The 16,658-nt window shown below is 38.3% G+C and overlaps 1 protein-coding gene across 1 annotated transcript in view; it reads left to right on the forward strand.

Annotated features, from left to right (window-relative positions):
- The window catches only part of ZFC3H1 (zinc finger C3H1-type containing), a 57,978-nt gene that overhangs the window by 13,893 nt on the left and 27,427 nt on the right, over positions 1–16,658 (forward strand). The window contains exons 2-10 of the mRNA XM_026865047.1: positions 7–266; positions 4,173–4,592; positions 7,550–7,614; positions 7,857–8,055; positions 8,257–8,483; positions 10,088–10,211; positions 11,838–11,935; positions 13,795–13,998; positions 14,695–14,859. Coding sequence (XP_026720848.1) covers positions 7–266; positions 4,173–4,592; positions 7,550–7,614; positions 7,857–8,055; positions 8,257–8,483; positions 10,088–10,211; positions 11,838–11,935; positions 13,795–13,998; positions 14,695–14,859 — 1,762 coding nt within the window. The remainder of the gene's footprint in view (positions 1–6; positions 267–4,172; positions 4,593–7,549; positions 7,615–7,856; positions 8,056–8,256; positions 8,484–10,087; positions 10,212–11,837; positions 11,936–13,794; positions 13,999–14,694; positions 14,860–16,658) is intronic.

A 16,658-nucleotide genomic window follows, 5' to 3' on the forward strand; every position in this document is an offset into this window, starting at 1 on the left:
CTCCCATCCGCCGCCCATGCCGGCGCCGCGAATGTCGTCGGGCTCGCACTCCGAGACGGGCCCCCGGCTCTCCTTCTGGGAGCGCAGCCACAATGCCCTGGACCGATTCCGTTTCCGAGGCCGGCCCTACAGGGGCGGGGGGCGCTGGGGTAGGAGCCGAGGCAGCGACGATCGGGGAGGCAACCCTCCGGGGAGGCCGCCCGGTGGGGGAGGCGGTGCCGGCTTCAGTAGCAGCCAGGGCTGGAGGGAGCCCTCGCCTCGAAAATGTATCCTTGAGACGTGAGAGGTAGTGGAGGCGGGAGGCCCTGGGTGGGCGTGGGTGTGTCAGTGCCGCGTTACGTGGCCGAAACTCCGGAGAAGGGGCGCTTTTCCCTCCCGCTGTGGCACTAGGACTCCCGTAGCGGTATCCGAGAAGCAAGCCACCCTTCCAGTCCCGGGGGTTGGCTTGGGCAGCTGGCCCTGCTGCTCAAGGAGAGGCTGCTGGGAAGCCGGATTACTGCCGTGACCTGGCAGGCAACCTGGCCGATCAGTCCCTGTGTAGGGAAAAAGTATAGCCCGAAACAAAAGCCTTAGTCGATTGGATCCCGGGTGGCTGCTTTTCTAGCCCGAAGTGCAAGTATTGTGAAGCGGGGTCAGTCTTTGGTGCGGCAGTTTTAATGTATATAATTAAAAGTGTCACAGTTGTAAAGCCAAAACCCGAAGCTTGTTAATTTCCCTTATTGGGCAATGAGGGATCCGCTGTTTTTTCATTTTTTGCTTCCAGCCCTTCAGAGGCTGTTACACATAGCTAAAGCTAACTTTAAAGCCAAACCTAAGTTGAACTGGGGCTGTACGCATGGAATGTGGTTTATATGGGAGTCACGGTATCATAGGAAATCTCTATTTCTCTGTAAAGCCATACCCAGCATTCCTTGTAGGATCTTCTCTGCTGATTGCTCTTAGAGTTGGTTAGGTGACTTTTAATAGAGCTCTCGTATTTTCTCCTTTTAGGAGTAGGAACTGTGGAAGTAATGCAAAAAGCTCCTCACATTTTCCAGGTTTGTTATAGAAAAAAACAAACAACTGACGCCAAGTGGAACTTAGGGGCAGCCTGGTACTTAAACTTGGTGTAACTGCATTGTTGCCTAACTGAAAGTGTAGACAAGTGTAAAAAACACTGAGCGAGAGAATGAGTGGTTAAAATCTTATTAGCCAGAATCTCCCAGTGTTTTATTGTCCTCTTATACCAGTAGTCAAAGGATGTGTATTGCTTACTTGACTCTGCTGGCTGATTCCAGGAACGGGAATTTTTCCTGTTTGTGCCAGGTCTTACGACTTTGAAAGCTACTAATTGGGTCCTTGTGTTATTTTAGATAAAAGATTACTTATCCGTGCTTTTTTTTTTTTTTTTTTTTAAGTGTGGGTGGAATATGTAAACTAGTGATAAAGAGATGCTTTTACTTAATCTCATCTGGTAAAGTTACATCATGACTGAAGTTTTCATAAGAACTCTTCATTCAGGGATCTTACCTTGATAGGCAGTGAATGAAGATGTGATTTGCCCAAGGTCACGCAGTAAGGTGGTTCTAGTGCTGAAAATAGATTTTAAGTCTCTTAATTTGTGGTGTTGCTCTGTGTACTAGAAAATGGTTACTTTATGTGTAATGAGTAATTTGCAGGGCAAACATATTGATCATCTTAAGCAGACCTTGCAGTGCTCGTTAGTACTGATACAGAGTCTCCTCCTTTTCCCTTTTAATTAAAAGAGCATTCAGAAACTGATAATTCCATTTTCAAACCAAAAGCAGAAAATGAGGAAGCCTCCCCCCTGCCCCCATTACTTAAGATGCACTCTTCTGTTTAAACATGATAGAGAAGGTTCTAATACTGTTGCTCTTTAAATGACGTTCATTTGTTTATGGATCATATGGTTAAGGAAGGCCCATGGTTTTCTCTCAGTGTAAGTTCTGTATTTTTCATATCCTTGCCACCTAAAGGAGTTGATATTACAGTGTTCCTGAATATTAAGGTACTTCCATGTTGCTAATATTAATGGAGTATGGGCGTAGTTCATGGGCATGTGACTTCAGAAGAGACCTTCACATCAGCTGGTACAAGGAGGCTTCTGGCCTGGAAGGGTATTTGGAATTCCTCAAGGAAAGTGAAATGTTTAACTGTCTTCTAAGAGAGAGATGGTGGGTTTCTTTTCCTTTATCCTTGCAACTAGTACTTTGCACAGTGCTTTGCAGGAGTATATGTATAAATGGAGTAAATGACATGCTGGAACACTTGAATTCTTGTAAATTTTCTTTGGGTATTAGCTTTTAATAGACTTTTCTCTTTCAATTCCTAGCAACTTTAACATGAAGCTGTTCGATAGCAATTCTGCAGAAATCCGTGCATAGAGAACTGTGCAGTTTTGAGTCTGAAATATGGGACCAGAATTATACTTTCTGTTTCTTCTGAATCCTGAAATCTTCACAGTATATTTTTCTTCTAACCCACCCTCAGTTTCTTCAGCTGATCTCTCTTTGGTTGTAGGATGAAGTTTCTCTTGATTGAAGAAAAACTTTTAATCTATATATGTGTGTGTCTGCCTTTCATAGCACTCTAAGTCTTGCACTCTGTGTGCAGAACCCCATATAAAAAAAAAGTTTCTACATTTATGAAACAGGGAATTTCTGATTAATACCATTGTGGGAGCTCTAGCAATTCTACTATCCAGAGCACAAAAACATAACAAAACTTTGTTTTGTTAGTCAACTCTAGATGGCTCAAAAAGCTATTGAAGTATTTCAATATTAAATAATATTTAGACTTATAGATGATGTTAAATCACTTAATTAGCTTCAGACTTTCCTGTGACTCAATCACTAATGTGGTTGTGTTTTTGGAAGTAGAAATGTGTTGGAAGTGAATTTGGCAAATGTGCTTATTACGTACTTTGGTGTTGTACTGCACACAGCTTAGTGTTTTCAGCATATTTACAGATTTTTTTGGTTGCCTTCTGGATTTTATGTAGTTTATTTTTACTAGTTTGTTTTTCGTGCTGATGTTGAAGAAGGCATTGCATAGTAAAAACATTTCCTGTTACTACAGAAGCTGCTTTTGTAGGATAACATACCAAGATTCTTCATATTTATGTTAGAAGTTAACATAGCAAAACACCCAAGCTGATGTCTGTTGTGAGCAGAAGACCAATGTAAAGTTATCTTCCTCTGGATTTGGTATGTCTGCATGCAGAGGACACCTATTATAGCTTTTAGTTTTACTCATTTATTGTTTTAAGAGATGACGTTGATTAAAAGCATTTCACATAGCTGGGTGTGAGTCAGCTGTTATCACAGCAGGGTTGATACTGAAAGTCAAATGAGTCAAACCTGACTCGGTATCCTAAAAGATTTCCCCTCAAGCATGATTATTTCATAGGACAGTTTAGCTTTTCAAGTGTCAGGTGAAGTAAGAGGAAGTGAACCTTTAATGCTGAGAACCTTTATTCTCAATACAGTTGCCTAAGAATATTTCTGTTGGCTGTCTTGGGCAACATGTCAAGAGAATCTATCCCTTGGGCATACATAGACAGTGTTTTCTGAGTAATTAGTAATTCTCAGTCTCTTTCAGCATTTTTTTAGTGTTTTGATTGCAAGTCTTTGGCCACATTTTTTTATTCCCTTCAGTTGATTATTCTGTGCTTTGCTTCATTTGTTGAGCTGCAATTAACTGCAGTGTGTAATTGTGCTGTGGCTAGACTTTGCATTTTATGAAAGGATAAAATGAGTGAGAATGTATTTAACTCGTGTGTCAAATCGGGGAGTCAATACTTGAGTTATGAGCTCTGAAAATCTGACTTACTGTTTGTGATAGGGAACCTTCTTAGCATTACAGCTGTTTCTGGGAGGATGGTGTGAGCAAGAGACAAGACCTCAGCAATTCATGAAATTCTTGTCATAAGTAGGATGTTTGAAATTGTTAGTTTGAGAAAATGTATATTTACGCTGTCAATATATAATAATGGATACGTATTTTGCATGCTGCTCATATTATAAGGGATATTTTTCAGGCTACCCTTAAGGTAAAAATAAAATATATGAGTATGATCTTAAGTTCTGTTTGTCATAATTTAGTCTTCAGTGGTAATATCACCACTGTTTTATTACATTTTCTTGTCTTAGTTTTCTTGACCACTAATTCAGCCAAAACTTTTGGAAAATCCCCATCTAGAAAGCAGAACTACTCTTCTAAAAATGAAAACTCTGTGGAAGAAAGTTTTGAGGATCTGCTCTTAAAGTATAAGCAGATACAATTAGAGCTTGAATACATTAATAAAGATGAAAGACTGGCTTTGAGCAACAGGGAAGAAAATGAACAACAAGATGATGATAAAACAGTGGACACTGAGGACCAAATAACTGTAGAAAATGACAGTATTACAATGGATGCCATGAAAGAAGTATCTCCTGAGGAGAAAAATCCGGTTATAGCTTTTCAGGCATTTGAACTGAAACCTCTCAGGCAAAAACTGCCTACTCCAGCTGAGAGGAGCAGATTAAAAAAAGGCAAAGAAGGAACAAAACAGTCCTCACAAAAATCTGAAGTCACAGAATCCGGCCAAGGTAAATGTTTAAGTTGTTTTAGCTTGTAAAGTTTTTTTGTTTGCTGTTATTTATCATATTATTTGTTTGGGAAGATTTAACTTTAAAATACTAATTTTAGTTAAATTGTTAAATGTTTTTAAATTACTAATTTAATGAACTTAACTCCTGTTTTATGTAATTCCTTAGATTACATAAACATGCTTGGAAGCATGTTTTTGGTTTGATTTTTTTTTTAACATGTTTTGTTAGGCTAACATAGTTTGGCAGAAAGCATGAGGACAAGGCTAGAAGGCTTTAGTCACTGTTCACAATAGAAATCACTGGCTTTCAGTGAAAATTTTCCTTATGTTTTTTTTTTTTTTGTAAGCAAAAATGTGTTAGGTTTCTTTTCAGCTGAAAAGATAATATTTAGAGACATCTTCTGCATTTCATCTTTGTTATGTGTTTTCTTCAGTGTAACAAGCCTTTGAGATATTTTCACCAGAATTATTATGGTCATTATTGATATTCAGGAATAGTGAAGAAATCATGGGCCAGAAATAGAAAGGATTTGTAGAAGAAATGTAGCCAAAGGGTAGAGTAAGTATCTTCTCCAGGTAGTTCTGGACTGCAGACTAAAGAACATAATTGCTCAGATGCATGAACCAGTTAGCGAGAAACAAGTTACCGTGTTCAGCTGACATGCGGCAAAAGTTCTTGAGTGTACTTTTTAAGTCTGCAGCAAAATAAGGCAGCTACCTTAAACTTCCTGTTCTGTGACTTCTTCTAGTTCTAGTAAGTGTTTGCTGTCACTGAGGGTGTGCTTGTGGGTATCGGTTGTCATGTCAGCTAATTTGTCAGTGTGTATAACCTATCAATTTGAGTGGAAAGAGACAAAGTAGTAAATGGATGGATTAAGAATACAGGTGAGTAGTTAGTAGAAGTATGAAGAAAGGTACGGTTAGAGCACTGAAAGTCAATGATACACATGTAACTTGAGAATGAGAATTTAGAAGGCAAAGCCTATAAAGAAACTGAGAGAACTGAGTAGTCAAACCAACTCATTCTAGCTGTTCTTTCCCCTTGTGTCTTTCCCATTAAAAAAAACAACAACCAAACCAACCTAGAAAAAGATAGGTTCTGGTATTAAGAGGTAGTGTAGTTTTTAATGGGAAACATGAGCAAAAACAACAGATCTTGACCATGGAAGAAAAACCAGTAGGCTACAGGAAGAGAACATAGCAAGAAAGGTGTAAGATAGCTATTTAAAGAGCAAAACACACTAAAAAAAAAAAAATCTAACTTCAAAAATTACAAGCACTTAAGTTGAAAATACAGTTCGTATGATAATGAAAATAGAGCACCTTAATTTTTGTGCATCACTCAAAGGTATGTCTAAGAATGATCTGAAAGCAGATAGATGATGTCATAAACAGTCACTGTCATACAATTTAATACAGGCTTCCATGGTAGAAAAATCCAGCTGAGTTATTGGAGATCCATGTCAATCAAGTGAACAGATACTAGTTGATTATGCATACATTAGGAAATTCACAAAATTTGGTTTTCCCATTATATTTAGTTTTAAATGGTGTATTGGATGTTTTTCCAGATGTGTTCAAGTTGAAGAAGAACATGTCTTTAAACTCAGGGAAGTTTGCTTCCCTTTGTAGAAGCAATTCTCTGTGTTTCAGCTGCTCTGACAGAGGCTTTACAGTTTTCCCTGCTTTCCTTCCCTTGTTGGCCATAAGTTGGTTCTACCTGTGTTGTCCCCGTACAGTTTGAAAGACTAAAGTTTGTGTAGTATGTCCCTTCATATGTTTGACTGCATCACAAACTACTGTACCATCTGTCACCCTGCTTCCATCCTGTGGATTGAATGGTTAGGACCTTTGCTTAGTCTAATAACTTTTAAAAATTTTCATTTAGAATACATATTGGTAGTAGATACTATTTTTTTCCTCTTGTATGTATACTGTTAAAAATGTATGCATATGCAAGTAGGAAGACCCTCAGCATTTGCTACATACCATTTTTGTTTGGGTATAAGGGCTTGGAATATTTTAAACAGTGCCTTTCTGAATGTGACTTTTAGTAAAATGCTAGGACGAGTAAAAGCTATACAGAGTGCAAACTTATTTTCTACCAACTTGAATTGTGGGAAGGAATTTCTTTGAAGAAAGACTAATACAGGAAAAGATCTCGAAGCTTCTCTCTAAATGTTTGTTTCCTTTCACTGATGCAGATAAACACGTATGTGTGGTTATATATAAATTATATATTTATAATTTTGCTATCAATTACCTTAATAGTTATTAGCTATAATCATTAAGTTATGTAATACTATAGTATGTTATGTATATTTTACATAAAATATAGTTGTGCATATACACAATACATAATACACACTGGATAATACTCAGTGGTCTGACAAATTAATATGTCAACGTCTTCATGTTTAGCAGGAAAGCATTACTATTTACTATTAATTTCCATAGGATAACTTTTTTCTATTTTCCTTTGGCATGAAATGGAGCAAGTGTGTTCTTACTGCAGCTTTGGGCCTTTAATTCTGTGGAAGACTGACCAGTTACTCAAAATAGCTGTAAGTGGAATCTGAGATGCTTAGGACAGCAGCTGATAGGAGGTGGTAGCATAAAACAGATGGCAAGAAGTCGTCTTTTCCTCTTGTCTCCAAATCTGGTTTTCTCTGCTTCCTGGGGAAGTATGTATCAACCTTAAGACAGAGAATTATTAAAAACTGATGTCTTGCCTTAGGCTTATTGGCATGTTGATGATGTGGATTTCTTCAGATATGCTAAGTTCATATTAATATTTGTTAATGTGATCCTACGCATACAACTGCTCTTCTATTTTACCCTATGTACCAATGATTCTGATAAAATATTTCTGTATGGGTTAAGTTCTGTACATTTTAATGTAGGTCTGTCTCATGGAATAGCTTGCTCAAAAAGATGGTATTTTTCTTTTGGAAGGTACAGAAGACAAAGAACAAACGTCAGTGCGAAAGCTTAGCAGTTCAGATGTTACATCTGAAAAGGTAAGAAAGTATTGCTCTGTAGGTGAGGCATAATTGCATTATGATACTCAGACTTTTTCCAAATCGCAGTCCAGAAATGTTTCAGTAATAGACACACAGTCCACTTAACCACTACACTAGGACTCCTAAGCTTTCACTTGGTAAAAATTTTGGGATAGACTTCAAAAGACTTTTTCAAAAAAATTAGTTATTAAATGATGTTTCTTGACTTTTTGTCTTATTCTTTTTTCTCTTTTCTCAAGAAGCTGCTTGATGATGAGGAGGAGATGTCTGAACTGCAACTTAGGCTTCTTGCACTTCAGTCTGCTAGTAAAAAATGGCAGCAAAAAGAACAACAGGTGATGAAGGAAAGCAAGGAAAAATTAACAAAACCAAAAAGTATAACACAGAAAGTCAAAGCCAGTACAAAAGCACATTCAACAAAAAAACCTAGTGCTACAGGTAATAAGTTTAATGTTACTGAAATAGCTATCAATGTCATGACCTCTGAAATAAAAAAACAGTATGCTATGTGAAACATTTGGCAATGAGCCTTTAATCCTTCTAAAACCCTGTACATCTGCTCAAAGCTCTTGAAGAATCTAGGATTAAGGGGAACCATTTAGGTAAGATGCAGTTAATCATGTATCTTTTTATTTAAAGCCAAGCAAGCTTTGAGGAAACAACAGACAAAGACATCAAAGAAGATGCAGCAGCAAAAGGAACAAGACAGGCGTCAGAAAGAGGAAGACCAGAGGAAACAAGAAGAGGAAGAGGAGAGAAGAAAGAGAGAAGAAGAAATCAGAAAAATTAGGGACCTCTCAAATCAAGAAGAACAATACAATCGATTTATGAAGCTAGTTGGAGGAAAGAGGAGATCGAGAAGCAGGGTAACAAATTTGTTGTATGATGTTAGTATTACATTTGGGATCCATGAGTGATTTCTGTCTTGCCCCTCCTGGTTCCACACGTTGTGGCTGCCTCCCCCTTAGAAAGAAAGAAAAGCTCCCAGTATTCCAGGGTTTACAGTGTTTTAATCCCATGCTAGACAGGCATTCCCTTTGGGTTTGGTAAGATCAGTTTTGTATGAGTTGTACACTTGCAAGTTGGTGGTAAACTATTTCTTCCTAAAGATATTTTAAATGTTGTGATCAAAGAGCAGTTTGTAATTTAACACAAACCAATCAACCAAACTTTCTTGACTTTCTTCTCTTAGATTGCAGTTTTGTCTCCACACTTTCAACCTTTTAGCGTTTATACAGCTTCAGTGGCCTGCCTCTTTCAAAATGTCACCTGAGGTTTGGTCTCCTTGTAATTTTTTTTTTAATTTGTCAAGGTACAAAATAGGCTCAGATACAGAAGGTAATTAATTCAGCCTCATTACAGGATGACAGAGTTGTGTCACATTTATGAAGGAGTAGAGTTACTGCAGTGGTCATCATGCTGCACTTGTAGACTCTCTTCATTGTCTCATTTTGGGATTAGCGAAAGACATTTGAATCACTAATGCTTTGTCTCTAAAACATTGGTATGTTACAGAAAAAAAAATGTCAGTGTTTCTTCAGCATTAATTTATTCATCATGGAAGCAGTACAGCTGCTACAACTAGATGCTTCAAGTGCTTGGAGCTACTGATGCTATAAGGAGAAATGAAACTGCAGCTAAGGGAATTGGGACTTGCTGTTTGAGGCCATATTATAGAAGAGTTGCATTTATAATAATAATGAATGGAAAATTGAGGCAAAAAGTGTTTAACTGTAAACAGTAGAAATTCTAAAAGCTACCAAAATGTCTACTGTGTGCCTCTGAAAGATACAAATGAAGGAGTCTAAGAAGTCATACTTACCTGTTCTGTATATTTTCACCGTTCACTGAACATTGATTGTCATCCGTATAATGTTAGGCATCTTTTAAACAATCTGATTTATAAGTTGACTGTCTCTGGGCATGTTTGTGTGGTATGTGGCTCCTTCTGGGACAATAAAAGGATTCTCCATCTGAGGCATCAGTCTTAGAACAGTCAACATGGTTTATCTAAACACACAACCTTTGTCATAGTGAAGATGATCCTTGTCCGATTTTTGTGGTGTTTCTAACAAGGATAGTTCAACTACTCTTGGTAATTGCCATGGCACATTAACAGAAATAATAAAGCATTTAATTCTCTTTTGGTGTTTCAGAAATATATAACCATGGCAATTTACCAGGTACGTAATGACCTAATAGGTATTTAAAAATTTCTTGTATGTATCATGACAGCCCCCCACCTCCCCTTCCCGAAGAGATCCAGTTTTAAGCTGCAGTGGATTTGATTAAACGGTTATCTTTAGTTTGCGGGTTTTGTACAAGCTAAATGAGTTGTATTTATAAAGCAATTAGAAGACAAAATTATTAAAAATTATTAAGGGCCTTTTTTAAAAGTTCACATTCAATTGGTTTGCTCTAAAACAAAAACATAAGACCAGCTAAACAAAATACACTTTTTTGTGTTTAGTCTTCAGATACAGACTTGAGATGGTCTTTGGATAAGCAGTCCACAGATAGTGCAGGAGGCATTTATCAGTATGATAATTATGATGAAGTCGCTATGGATACAGATAGCGAAAATAACTCTCCAGGTAAGACTTATTTACAATTTGCTTATATGGTGATTGGTAAAAATAATTAAAAAGTAGGAAATTAACTATCATTTTAGCAGGAAAGTCTGTCATCTGAGGTGGGACAGCTTTAGCTCACCTTAAAATGTTAGTTCAATTTCTGTCTTGTTTTAATGCTTACTCTCTTTCCTCTCTGTCTCTTCTGTAGTGGTATTTTGAAGATCTTCAAGGTTATACTGCTGTCATTGCAGTACTGTAGAGTTTCTTTTATGTTCCAAAGCAGCTGTGTAGAAAGTAAAGGCCCCCTAGGGTGTTGACTGTATAGACAGCAGCTTTGCAAAAAAAGGCCCGAGAGTCCCAATGGACATTAAGTGAAATGTGAGTCAGCAGCGTGGCGTTGGGTGATAAAGGCAACCTGTAGCCTGAGTTGTAGCACTGTGACCCCTAACGAGTGGGTGGCTGGAGGGGCTGTTAAACACTGATGGTACTGCATCAGTTTTCTGGTTTCATGATAGGAGAAAGTGATGCGCTAGAAGGAACCTAGCAGAGGGCCTTTTTGACTGAGGGAAACTGTTTCAGGCATGTTTTCCATAAAGTTAATTTGGAACTGGAGCACTTGATTTACGGTAAGAGACTGGGAGAGCTGAGTTTGTGTTGGGAGAAAAGGCTAATGAAGGCTTTTGCTACAGTCTTCAACTACCTGGTGGGCAGTTACAGAGAAGCAGAGGCAAACTCTTCTGTGGACTGTGCAACTGAAAGACAAGGAGCAACATTTGAATTGTAACAAAATAAATTCTGGTTAGATATAAGGGGAAACTTCCACAGAGGGTGGTCAAACACTTGAACAGGTTAACTGGAAATGTTGTGGAATCTCCATTCCCAAATATACTTGGAACTTGACTGGACAAGGCCCTTACAACCTGGCTTTTGGGGCAGCCTTGCTTGGAGCATCTGTGCTGGGGTATATGCCTTCCAGAGGTCTCTTTGAGCCTAAATCATGTATTGAGTTTGAGGTGCATTTAAGGTATGCAGGTTTCCTTCTTCCCTCTCAACTGTGGCATGTTGAGAAAGCTTCAATAAGCATACAACTTAATGGCCTTTTTTATTTTCTTGCTTTTAATCTTTTTTTTCTCCTTGTCAGCCTTCTTTATGCATTAGTTTGGTAAAATATGCACCTGCTGTTTCAGACATGTAAGCTACATGATCTTCTCTTGAAGCATCTCAAGCTCTAGTTTTATGTTTCAGAATTCAGTATCAGCAATGCATTTGGTCTGCTTCTGTCCTAATTTGTATTGTATTTTTGGTAGCCAGTAATCAGGAAACTCTGTTGAAATACCTCATTTAAGAAGGTAGATCCTTGCAAATAAAATATATGAGGGCTGAATTGTTACCTTAGTAGTACTGTTTGGCTGTACTTGCATTTTATATGTAAAATGGAAAAAGGACAGATAACTACTTTTTTTTTTTAAAATATATATGTAAGAAATAAATGCACTGTGCTGTGTCTGCTGTTACCTTATGAATTGGTCCATAGTAAAAACATTTGTCTCCTTCTACTGCATGAAATCAATTGAAGAATAAGCATGAGTTGGTGTTTAGTAATTATCTGCCATGTTTCTTAAACTCAATAATTTATTTTAATTACAGCTTCCTCTCCAGTGCAGCCTCCTTTCTTTGAGTGTCCAATAGGATATTTTCCACCTCCAGTACCACCAATTTCTTTGCCCTTGCCACCACCAATTCCAGTAAGTAACCTGGAAAGGAGTATGTTTTGAAAACTTTGATAATTCTCATTTTGTATCTTATTTCTGATGTTAGGATTAAATTTAGATTCTGTTTTTGATACAATTATCTATTTGGTGATTCCCTTGAACTATCTGATAGACTTGTGGTTGCTTTTTAAAAACTATTTCAGCTACTTTTTGGCTGATCCAATTCCTGTTTAACGGAAGTTCTCCCTATTGAATTAAAACATTTTTCATCATTATTAGAGCTAAGGTGTTTCATAACAGAAAGCAAAAATTGCCTGAAGCACATAAGGAAAAATAATGAATTGGAGTTTTTAGTGCAAGTCAACTTTGCTTCTTATGTATGTGTGTACATATGCTTATTCTCTGACTTGTTACCTAGGGGGGGAAAATACAATCAAAAATGTAGCTCATCACAGTCCTCCTTTCAGACTGTGCATTTTGACTATAGGCTGTCTCCTCACCTAAGAGTCTACAGGGATATTGAAAAAGTGTGTGGTTTTTTTTTTCCCACCACTTTTTTTTAACTGAATGATATTTACCCGTCTTAGTAAAGCAATAGAAAGTTGACATTCCCTGCCAGAACAGCTTCTGTATTTTTGACTAAGGGAAAGTAAGCTTGCAGATGACACCCAGTTGGGTGGGAGTGTTGATCTGCTCAAGGGTAGGGAGGCTCTGCAGAGAGACCTGGACAGGCTGGAGCCATGGGCTGAGGCCAACTCGGGGAGTTTCAATAAGGCCAAATGCCAGGGGCTGCCCTTGGGCCACAACAACCCCCAGCAGTGCTACAGGCTTGGGGAGGAGTGGCTGGAGAGCTGCCAGTCAGAGAGGGACCTGGGGTGTTGATTGACAGCCGGCTGAACAGGAGCCAGCAGTGTGCCCAGGTGGCCAAGAAGGCCAATGGCATCCTGGCTTGTGTCAGCAATAGCGTGGCCAGCAGGGACAGGGAAGGGATCTGACCCCTGTACTCGGCACTGGTGAGGCCGCCCCTCGATTCCTGTGTTCAGTTTTGGGCCCCTCACTACAAAAAGGACATTGAATGACTCGAGCGTGTCCAGAGAAGGGCAACGAAGCTGGTGCAGGGTCTGGAGCACAGGTCGTACGGGGAGCGGCTGAGGGAACTGGGGGTGTTTAGTCTGGAGAAGAGGAGGCTGAGGGGAGACCTCATCACCCTCTACAGCTACCTGAAAGGAGGTTGCAGAGAGCTGGGGATGAGCCTCTTTAACCAAGTAACAAGCTATAGGACAAGAGGGAATGGCCTGAAGTTGCCCCAAAGAAGGTTTAGACTAGATATTAGGAAGCATTTATTTCCAGAAGGGGTTGTTAGATGTTGGAATAGGCTGCCCAGGGAGGTGGTGGAGTCCCCATCCCTGGAGGTGTTTAAGAGTCAGGTTGACATAGCGCTGAGGGATCTGGTGTAGTTGGGAACTGTCAGTGCTAGATGATCTTTTCCTACCTTGATGATTCTGTGAAATTGTAGTTTTGTTGGCTAAGACAAAATCAAAGATCTGCTTAAGGACTGGTTGTTTTGTTGTTTTTTTTTTTTTTTTCCAAGCAGTGTTAACCTATCTGGTCAGCCCTATTTCTGTGGCTAGACTATGTCTGGTTCTGAATTCTTGTTTATGTGTAGTTCATATGTCTGCAGTATTTTACTATCTAAAGTTAACCTTGTTGTTTCCATGATTTTCTCTGAATAATTGCCAACTGTTTTGCAGCAGCCTTTGACAGTTATCTAAATCCACTGCAGTTTGGATTACTTTTAAACCATGAAATAACGTGTCTCAACCTCTGCTAAATAATCATGAAATAGTAGTGATTTTCATGTTTCAAACCCTTGTTTTCCTTTTTTATCTCAGCCTGTACCATCTTTGAGCCAACTTTACATGGAAGGTATTTCTTGTATTTCTCTTGAGCCACCTCCACCTCTTCCACCTCTTCCCCCTGAAGAGCCTGAACAGCCACCAAAACCTCCATTTGCTGATGAGGAAGAGGAAGAGGAGATGCTCTTAAGAGAAGAATTACTCAAGTCTCTAGCCAACAAACGAGCTTTCAGATCTGAGGTACTCCATTGGTTTTTGAATGTGAACCTCTAGATGGCAATCTTGACCAAAATGTGACCCACTAAATGAAGACCACAGGCTTTTTTATGCTGCCTTTCTGATGACTTTAAAAAAAAAAAATTTTTTTTTCTGAATTTCCATCACCCTCTGCCTCCCCACAAGAAACTGAAACAAAAGTCACCCTGGCACACTCTTTGAGTTGTAAATTGTAGCTTGTCTTTTCTGAAGGAATTACTCGGTTTCCAGTACCATGAAGTTTCGTATGTTCAATGGAATGGAGATTTTTTCTAAAAAAAAAATGTTTATCAACTGTCAGAAAAAAAAGATTCTTAACTTTGTTTGACCTTCTAGCAAAAACAGTTAGGAGAGGTTAACTGTTTCTTGGTTTGTTTTGTGGTTTTTTTTTTTTTGAGTGAAAAGCAAAGTTTGTGCTTTTGAAAATTTAGGTTGTGTTTAAATTCATTAAAAGGTTGCAGATGTTTTGCGGTTGACCTGTGAATAACTGGCATACTCTTGTGTGCCTTTTTTGATATTACTGCAGAATTGAAAGATTTGTCAAATGTGTTTGGATAGTCTGCCTAAATCACAGTTCCAAGTTGCAAAACATATATGGAAATACCTTTTATGCTTATGTATTTTAAAATAACTCTGTATAGTGTGTATTCTTATGACAGTATTTTTGTTTTATTTTGTTAGGAAACTTCAAGTAACAGTGGTCCACCTTCCCCTCCTGGTCCAGATAATTTGCAGTCCGTGCCAAGAAGCAATCTGTCCGCAGTCAGTATTAATACCGTGTCTCAGCCGCGGGTACAAAATACAAAGTTTATTAGAGTACCGAGGCCTCCGCGAGCGGTGATCACAGTAAGGAAATATTGGTGCCTTTTATTAATAAGACTATGAATTGAAGTTCAAGTGAACATCAGACTTAAGGTTTTCTAGTGATACAGCACAGAACAGTGGAGCTTCAGTTAAACATTTGAATTATGAGTAATTGATAATTCATATGCTTTTCTCGAAAGAATTTGACAATGAAGTAAGAATTTACAGCTTGAGAGCATCAAAATATGCCAGCACTCATCTGAACTAAAAGAAACTGTAAATATAGTTTAATTAATTTATTTTCCAGATTAGTACAGACTAATGGGTGATGTTCAGTGGTAGCTGAGCTGATCTAATCACTGTTAATTGCCAAAAAAGAGGTGGTCTTGCTCTTTCTCCTGCTCTGTCCAAATGGTGTCTCCCTTCTTTTGAACTGTGGTCTGGAGCCATAAGTCCTGTAGCTTAATTTAGACATGCTAAACTGGTTAGAAAACTAGCCTTGGAGGGGCGAAAAGTACTTTTCCTTATAGGGGAAGTTGAATTTTTTCAGTGAACAGTGTATGAACGTCAGAGCTAGCACAAAAGTGGTGGCAGTTGGTGTGTCTTTGAGTGTGGGTGGAAGACAGGGCAGGGAGTATTCTCAAGCAGCAGACTTCATTACACTAGCTCAAGCCATATTCTGTAACTTCACCTTCATTTGAATGGTCATGGGAGGTATGTGCAGCTAGCATTTGATTTGTGATGTCTGCAGTTTCCTCAGATTGTTGGAAACATGTTACAAAAGCATATTTCTGTGTTGTGCCAGACTGGAAGCTCATGTATCTACTGTTCTGTTCATGGCACTGAACCACACACAGCGGATCGTTTGTGATTACTTTAATAATACATTTAGTAATGCTTGGTTTGTGGTGGCTCTTTCCCATGCAGATTTTCTAATGAATAGCATGATTGAGTCCATACTTTTGCCTTTCTGTCAGTTGATGGTGATCCTAATTAATTTATCTTTTTACTCTGTTTGGAGTGATATATAGTATCTTTGAGATTATTATATTGCTATCAAATGCAGTTGTAACTGGCCAACAGCTTTCTTGCTCATAAATACAGACTGTATGATCACTTGGTCACCATATGCCATAATATAAAACAAAGCTTAAGGTGGTAGACACCTGACTGTTCCTTTTTTGGTCATTCAAAGGCCCACTTTCTGTAGGAAAACTTGTGCTCTTAAGCTTAAAGTGGATAGGGTTGTTTGACTCTACCCATCTTCACAATCTACTTTAAATTCTAGATGTGGCTAGGGTAGTTGTTCAGTTTGGACATGCTTATATTCTATATAATCAGTTCATGTTTACTTAGATTTTTTAAAGTGTTTTTATGTTTAAATATTAAACATTTTCTGAAAAAAAAACTCGAATCACCACATATTCTGTAGTCCTGAGGCTTCATTAACTGCTGTTGTATACATGAGGGAGAACACATATTACTGGGGAGCTGTTGATTTGTGTTAGTAATATAATAAATGTCTCTTATCAGCTATGCTGTTGAAAGGCATTATGTAAATATTACCCTGCAACTGACATTCAGTGCCTGTTGCTAATGATGATTAGTTTAGTTAAAGCTGACAGATTAATACATTGCATTTTAATAGGCTAGCTTGCCTAGCGTCTTTTTTACAAAAATGATTATAGAAACAAAAGCATTTTGCATTTAAAAAAAAATTTTAAATAGCTTGGGATATAGAATATTTATATATAAAATAGATGTGTGTTTTAAAGAACTTACGGCCAAATAATGTTCACAGGAGGCTAGCCACGAGGTATTTCTGTCCTCTATAAAAACAA

Source organism: Athene cunicularia (genome assembly GCF_003259725.1).
Source record: "Athene cunicularia isolate RWA chromosome 1 unlocalized genomic scaffold, athCun1 chr1_part2, whole genome shotgun sequence".
Taxonomy (NCBI): Eukaryota; Metazoa; Chordata; class Aves; order Strigiformes; family Strigidae; genus Athene; species Athene cunicularia.